The sequence below is a fragment of the Cucurbita pepo genome, chromosome 14 (assembly GCF_057944985.1).
Source record: "Cucurbita pepo subsp. pepo isolate OVF chromosome 14, ASM5794498v1, whole genome shotgun sequence".
In the NCBI taxonomy this organism is placed as follows: domain Eukaryota; kingdom Viridiplantae; phylum Streptophyta; class Magnoliopsida; order Cucurbitales; family Cucurbitaceae; genus Cucurbita; species Cucurbita pepo.
The window spans coordinates 10,864,967-10,873,044 of record NC_141811.1 but is presented as its reverse complement, the minus strand read 5'-3'; the positions used below and the strand labels follow the sequence as shown (position 1 = coordinate 10,873,044).

At 33.8% G+C, this 8,078-nt stretch overlaps 2 protein-coding genes across 2 annotated transcripts; one reads left to right on the top strand and one right to left on the bottom strand.

Annotated features, from left to right (window-relative positions):
• The first annotated feature begins 380 nt into the window (after positions 1-380).
• LOC111810481 (putative F-box protein At5g55150) lies at positions 381-1,512 on the top strand. The gene has a single exon (XM_023697187.2). It carries the CDS (start codon positions 580-582, stop codon positions 1,510-1,512), a length of 933 nt encoding a protein of 310 aa, XP_023552955.2. The 5' UTR covers positions 381-579.
• A 700-nt stretch (positions 1,513-2,212) lies between these two features.
• On the bottom strand, positions 2,213-6,870 carry LOC111810694 (hydroxymethylglutaryl-CoA synthase). The gene is made up of 12 exons (XM_023697445.2): positions 6,610-6,870; positions 5,839-5,945; positions 5,559-5,691; positions 4,895-5,038; positions 4,597-4,755; positions 4,404-4,477; positions 4,255-4,330; positions 4,118-4,173; positions 3,943-4,030; positions 3,737-3,877; positions 3,504-3,653; positions 2,213-2,644 (listed from the first exon to the last, which is right to left on the bottom strand). Exons 1-12 carry the CDS (start codon positions 6,670-6,672, stop codon positions 2,438-2,440), a joined length of 1,398 nt encoding a protein of 465 aa, XP_023553213.1. The 5' UTR covers positions 6,673-6,870; the 3' UTR covers positions 2,213-2,437.
• Positions 6,871-8,078: the final 1,208 nt, after the last annotated feature.

Genomic DNA, 8,078 nt, shown 5'->3' with positions numbered 1-8,078 from the left:
AAGACTTCAGAACCTACCTGTTAGATAAATAATTATTGTTTTTATGAACATTTTATCCTTTATTTAATTAAATCTATAAATATATTAGATAAATAATTATTGTTTTTATGAACATTTTATCCTTTATTTAATTAAATCTATAAATATATTATGTAAAGCAAGTTAACTATAACATATGAATGTATAGGGAGAGTAATTATGATTAAGAAAATGTAGGAAAATAATTAAAAAATGCTATAAAATTTATTTGTTTTGAATTAATTGACATATTGTTTGGAGAAATTTATTTAATCTCCAAACATATTTTAGAAAATAGGTCATAATACAATTTTATTTCTAATTATATCATTTGTGATTTGGTACAGCAAAGGTACAAAACAAAGAAGAGAAACCATGGAAAATTCAAAATCTCGAGATTGGACTACACTTGACTACGATGTTCTTGGTGTGATTCTCAACAAAATGGTGTCTCTCTACGATTATCTCCAATTCAGCTTGGTATGTAAGTCTTGATATTTTCTTGCATTACGCCACAAACACCAACGATCCATAATTGCCTCCAAGGTTCCTCAACTGCCGATGCTCATTGTTCCCTCGGAGGATGGTCTTGAAAAGCAGCATTGCTTATACGATCTCACTAGGAACATAGTTCGCCCGGTTGACTTCAAATTTTGCTTCAACAAAAGGTGTTGTGGTTCCTCTTTCGGTTGGTTGATCATGCGTGATGAGACATTCGGTATCGTTTTATTCAACCCTTTTTCTGGGACTGTGATTTATCTTCCTCCGGTTGCTACATATGATGACATTGAGTGGATTCCAGGCCACATAATTAAAGCAATACTAACCAAAGATCCATCGTTATATCCAAACGATTACATGGTTGTAGCTATCTTTGGTACATACAAAAGATTGTGTCTGATAAGAGCAAATGATAAAACTTGGACGTATTACTACCCAACACCAAACATTCCTTTTAATGATATTAATATTTGTGGTGATACTTTATATGCTACAGAATACTACTTGAATGTTTGGAAAGTTGAAGTTGAAAATAGTGAGGATGAAAGTTCATCTATTTGTATATCGGTAGAGATGGTCCACACAATAGAAATGGGGCACATGGTTACGTCGTATATTACAGAGTCTTCCAAAGGAGAGCTTTTGGTTGTTTTGAGGATATTAGACTCTGGAGAAGAACAATTCGAGACGGTGGACTTTGAAGTTTACAAACTTATCCATGAGAATGAAGATGAGATGCGAAGGGCGGTAGAGGTGAAGAGCTTAGATGGTGATGCTATTTTTATTGGCGACTCTCAGTCCATTTGTATTTCAACTAAAGAATTTGCTGGATGTTTACCAAACCGTATATATTTCACCGATAATCGTTACGTTAATCTTGTTGTTGGGAAATTAGATGGAACTCAAGATTTAGGTGTATTCAACTTCGAAGATGGAAGCTTTGAAGACCATTACATAGCAGATCCCAACTATATGCTCCAAAGATTTGGATGATTAAAATTAATTTGTAACCAAATATTTAAGGATGTTGCTTATATTGTGTTACCATATATATACTTTTATGATAGCCTGACTCATTTTTGTTGATGCTCTCTTTGTAACATTGTTTTTTTTTTTCCCCTTCTTTCCCATGGTTATTCACGAGTTAATAAATAAGTAATTAATGTTGCATTTATAATAAGAGCCCATTTAAGATAATTCCGTATCAAATGTATGGTTAGCAGTAGAGTAATAGGAAAACGTAGAGGGTCGTTATGGGACAGATAAATACATAATTTTCCATAAAAAAATCACAATGACAAGTATCCTACTAGCCCGAAGTTTCTTCGACTTATGGATTTACACGCTTATGGACCAATGAATCCATAAGTTGCTCTTAGGAACTTTAACATGTATTTATATGCTGAGCAAGTAGGATATTTTCGATTGTGAATTCTTTAGTGGTAAATTATACCACTATGTCTTTCTCCATCCCACTCGTCAAACACAAACACATAAGATATGTTGTTTGTGCGGTTGGACGTCACTACTAGAGAACAACATGGTTGGACGTCACTACTAGAGAACAACAGACAACATTTTTCAGATAAAGGCAATGCTACCGGTAGGCTTGAACTACTAGCCACACAAGAACAGAGGCCTAATTTGAAATTTTGAAGAGAGATGAAGAAACAAATGTAATGATAGTTAGCAATGGAAGGGAGAAAGAGGGGAAGGAGTCTACATTAATAACATCATCACAACCAACAACATTACATGGTATCTTGTGAATATATAAAACCAACTCATTATTCAGACAATTTTCCTAACATCAAGGAAAAACAAAACAACATACAACTACCCGCTCTCATCGTACTGCCTTCTTCTCTAGCTTCTGAACAACTTGTGCTAAGAAAAATTCTTTATTCTCAACTTTATTTCAGTGCCCATTAGCAACCACACCGTTCTCCATTTTTTCACTTTCCCCATCCTTCTTCGCGTAGAATCTCCTGTATAACGAATCAACTTCAGTGAGATAGTAGGAGCCTGCTGGTAGCAAGCTGCAGTCCTTGCTCGTCACGAAGTCCTTAGCCCCGTAACGATGCTCCATCAGCTGCATTATTTCGACAAATTTCTCCGGTACCAGCTGCACGAAAATTAAATGTCCGAATCCATGGATTAATATTAAAGTATCTTAATGTTTGACTTTCTCAAGTATAACCGTGCACAACCATAAAAAATGCTCTTTAGAACCACAGATCTATGAAGGTTTATTGATCTTAGTGGTGATTTAACCATTCCTACTTGATATCAACATCATACATTCTAGGATACCAAATGTTTGTCCAAAGTTTGAACTCTCAAGACGATTGGATAGGTATCATTCATGTGAGATCCCACATTGGTTGGGGAGGAGAACGAAACATTCTTTATAAGGGTGTTAAAACCTCTCCCTAGGAGACGTGTTTTAAAAATCTTGAGGGGAAGCCCGAAAGAGAAAGCCCAAAGAGGACATAGTGTGGGCTTTAGGCGTTACAAATGGTATTAGAGCTAGACACCAGTCAATGTGCCAGCGAGGAGGCTGAACCCCAAAGGAGGGTGGACACGAGGCGGTGTGCCAGCAAGGACGCTGGGTCCCAAATGAGGGTGGATTGAGGGGTCCCACATCGATTGGAGAAGGGTACGAGTGCTAGCGAGGACGTTGGGCTCTGAAGGAGGGTGGATTGTGAGGTCCCACATCAGTTGGGGAGGAAAACGAAACATTTTTATAACAGTGTGGAAACCTCTCTATAGCAGTCATGTTTTAAAATCTTTGAGGGGAAGTCCAAGAGGGAAAGACCAAAGAGAACAATATCTGCGAGCGGTGGGCTTAGGACATTACAGTTCAGGCTAAAAATGCCATTGTAACGTTGGCTTAAATTAAGTTCTAGTTCAATAACATTCGAGACAATTGTTCAGATGATCTATAGTTAAGTTCATGGTAAACTTCAGAGAGAAATAATTACCTCATGCCTCGATTTCAACTTTTTATCCACGTTCAAGATAGCTGAAATGTTGGACAAACTAAAGGGAGCTTGACCTTCATTGAGCTTCAATGAGAACATCGTTGCAGTTGAGCCACTTCCATAAGAGAACAATACAACCCGATTTCCTGTCTGGTATGGAAACAACCCATTTAGACAGGTGAAAGCAGAGCAGCCAGATGTGTATAATATAGGTAAATGAGAAAAATGTATACCAGTGAGTTATTCTTGTTGTGAAGAAGTGATATAAATGCTGCATAAAGAGAGGCAGTATACATATTTCCGACTTGCTTTGGTATTAAAGTAGAGGGTTGCACCTTTGCATCATAAAGAGGCTTCGCAAGTTGTTGAGTTATCTGCAAATCCATTATATTAGTAAATAAAAAGTGATGACTAAATGACCAGCTAAAAGGTATAAGACCTTTTCGAGATCCCGACTCTGGTAAGTTTCGTCGTTCGACAAGGTTGAAAACGGGGCCAGCTTTTCTTTAGCAACTTCATCTATTGAGCTGTGAAAAGCAGAAAAAACTTTAACACCCACAAAACCACCAGAAACAACCAGATGTTTCGAATTTGAGCAGAGGTAGCACGTTTACCTGGCATTTCTCATGAAATCGTTAAAGAGCAATCGAGCAAAGCTCTTCTGCACAAGCTGCTCACATAAATACCCAAATAAGTTATCCAGAGATTTCAGTGATAAGATTAGCCTTAATCAATTTATGACATATGTTACCTTGTTATAGGGAGAATGAAATACAAAATAGTCAGCATCAGAAATGGAAAATTGCTTGCCCTCCAGTTTCTCATACCTAATAAAAGTGCAATGTCAGGTAAAGATAAAATACATATAGGAAGATTTATTTATTTGAAATATGAACTTACTTGTGACATAATTGTTTGTAGCAAGAATCCAAGGCCATGAGGTAACAGGTTTGAGAGAGTTTACCATCAACAACCTGCAAGCATTTCATTACAGATCACTCACTAGCTGTAGCAAGAAACTAAATAAATGCCATAAATTCTTCAAAAAGCTGGAAATAACCAATGAATTGCAATTTATTCTGTTAAAGATTACCGGGTATTCGCTCGCTAAATTAGGCTTGTAAAAATCATAAACGTGAGACATATGGCTTCCCCTCAACTTGCTTTCAAAACCAATAGGAGCATCAGGTCCTACCAGCATGGCAATTGCTGCAGCCCCACCAGTAGGACGAGCAGGTCCTTCAGCATACACCTAACATAATAGACAAGTCAGTAATGCCGATTTCAACAGAACAAAGTCAAAGATTTCTTATCTTCTATTTTGCAATATTATAGATATACACCAAAGCTAATTCAAATATAATGATAAGATAGGCCAGATTATACCATACCGCACTATCTGTGCACACCACAAGACCATAACGCCCATCCCAGGAGCTGCTCTCAACCCAATTGACACAGTTGAATAGGGCAGCTGTACCCCCATAGCACGCATTCGTTGAATCAACACCTTCAATGTCGGTGTTTCCATGTTTCTGCATATATGACAAGATAAGAACATTCAGTATGAACCAATATTTATTATATCAAGAAAAGGATTGCATCCAAACAGATCAGCAGACAAAAGTTGAGATTTGCATCCTCAAAAGTACCAAAAGACCTACGCAGCTTCAATATATATATATGTACGTATGTTATCTATTTAAGTATTATCGAGCTTAAATATAAAATAAGTAACGTTAGTGATCCATACTCCTCTTTTATAATCAATAAAATTAACTACTAAAAAAGAAAAAGGAAACTTTTGGAATAGAAAAATATTTGTTTACAAGACTCCTAGATGATTTAGCTTCTCTAAATGAACTTTAAAGTTAATGAACCAATCCACTAATGAAAATCATCACAATTATTTAAGATAACTTTCAATCTGCAAACTGGATCGGCCCTTATTGTACTAAAAAAAATAGAACAATTGGTTCAGATCAACAATATACTTCATTCAACTATTTTATCAGAGAAAATAAAGTCCATCACAGAAGTACTCAAAATTTTTACCTCAAATATTTGCATCAGGAAAGTCTTAATTGATTTGCTTTTATCTATAACAGTCTCACTGCCAACTTCTAGCCGGCCAATTTGTTTTGGATCAATTCCATACTTTTCAAGGAGGGAAGTGACAACTGTCAAGCTGAAAATCCAAGAACTTTGATGTTAAGAAGATTCTTTGAAATACAGAATAAAGATATTGAAGCTAACGGCTGTGTCCATATACTGAGCCACAAAGATTTTAGCCCAACAAAAGAATTAGCAAAACAGGATGAAATATGGTCACTACCTCATTGAGATGACGTCTTCAACCTCAGTACAGAACGCCATGCAATCCTGTCCAAGCCCAATAGTGTATTTCCCCTTGCTTGCACCATCATGAGCTTCCAATGCTTCCTATGTTGCCAAAGCAGGCGGCATATTAATTTCAGTAGCAAGCATTCATGTAAGTGCAAGAACAAATAGTGAGACTTAGAGATGCAAAGAGATGCAATTCTTTATTCATACTACAACTATGTCAAATCGCTTTTCCCTTTCAAAACTTGATGCAGATCCAACAAGAACAACTAAGAGAACGATTAAAGAAAAACAACATGCACATGATGTGTGCTAAATTTGAGCTCAAAAGCTGCCACCAAACAGCTGAGTAGGCCCTCAGCCCAGAAATGTGCTCAAAAGCTGGAGTGGACCCAACTCATCCACACACACAAACAGACATTATAATCATAAATGTGAAAATGCATAACTCAAAATCAATCGTCGATCGCAAACAACTAAACAAGAAAAGGGGGAACAATTTGAAACATTCCAAAAAACGAAAGGAAAAAAAAAAAAAAAACAGAACAATCATCTAAGATCGCGAAGAACACTACAATTTCAAAATTACTTGCAAGAAACACAAAATTCAAAAGCAAATTCAACGAAACAAGAACAAGAACAAAATGCTACCCTCACTTCACCGATTTCTCTAAACACTACCAAAATACAATCCAAAACCAAGCCGCAAAGCAACCTACAGTACACAAAAGCTAAAAACGAGTTCAAACTGAGAGATCCTCACCTGCTGAATGTAGGTAGGAGGGAAGTAGATATCAATAGCGAGAATTCCAACATTCTTAGCCATTTCCAGAGCCGGTTTTTGCCTTCAATTCAAAATAAAACCGATCCAATGCAATACAGAACCAAAGTATGCTATGAAACTCTCCTCTCCACCTGATTCTGCTGTGAAAACGAAGAAGTGGAGAGAGAAAATTTGAGAGAGGAGAGAGGAAATCCTTGAAAGTAGCAGAGAAAGATGGTGAGGCTCACATGGGGGCGGATCTTAAATAGAATGCAGTCTACATGAGCTTCCTGCCAAATATTTGTAAAACTAGAGATTAAATTCCCCTTTTACCCCTCCGTTTTCCTTTTATTTACTTTCTTTGCCATTAAATTATTCTTGACTTTCCAAGTCAACTAAAAACAATGAATCCCAAAAAAAAAGGTTAAAATATATTTATTATTTTATGTATTTTTAATAAATATTAGACTAAGTCTTCATTATTATTTTAATATTAATAAATAATAAATTATAATAACCTCATTCATTTTAATTATGTTTTTATTTCATATCAAATTAAAGAGATATTTAGTGATATATAGAAAATTATTCGTTAAATTATTCCAATAATATTTAATATAAGTAATTTTATATAAAAAAAATATTTAGAATATAGAAAAATTATCCATTTAGTTATTAATAATAAAAAAAAATACATTTTATTTTTAAACTAAAAATATACTATTATATATATATATATATATATATATATATATATATATATATATATATATATATATAAAGTATACATCAAATTAATATATTATTTTAACATAAAGTAAAATTACAAGAAAATCAATTTTTTAAATAAAATATTTTTTTAAAAAAAACTTATGTTATAATTATTTATGGATATTTATGATGCATTTAGAGAAGAAAAAAAATGATAAAATACCGTATAGTTATATAATTTATTTTTTAAAAAAATAAGGAAAGAAATAGAATATTTAAAATAATGATTTATTCAATGCCACGTTGGCAAAAAACATGAAGGCGAGATTCTATTAAAAAAATATCTAAAACAAATTTAATCTTGATATTTATTTTATTTTATTTTATATAGTTGTAGAAAATTTATTAATGTTTCAATACCATATAGTTATATAATTAATAATACAAACCATTTGAAATATTTAAATAAGGTATGATTCATTCTTGCATTATTTAAGACCAGCTCGACATTTAATTTATAAAATAATCAAATAAAATAATACCATGAGAAAGGTGAGGATTTAATTAGACATAAAGTTAAAATTTAAAATTTAATTAAATATAAAACTTACTTAATCAATAATTTATTAAACACAAAATTGAAAATTTAGTGACTAAAATTGTATTCATCTGTATTTTTATTTTAGATAAAAAAAATTGCCTCTAACGTTTTTAGCAGAAAGTTCATTATCTGCACAGAAATGTCACGTTTGAACTTA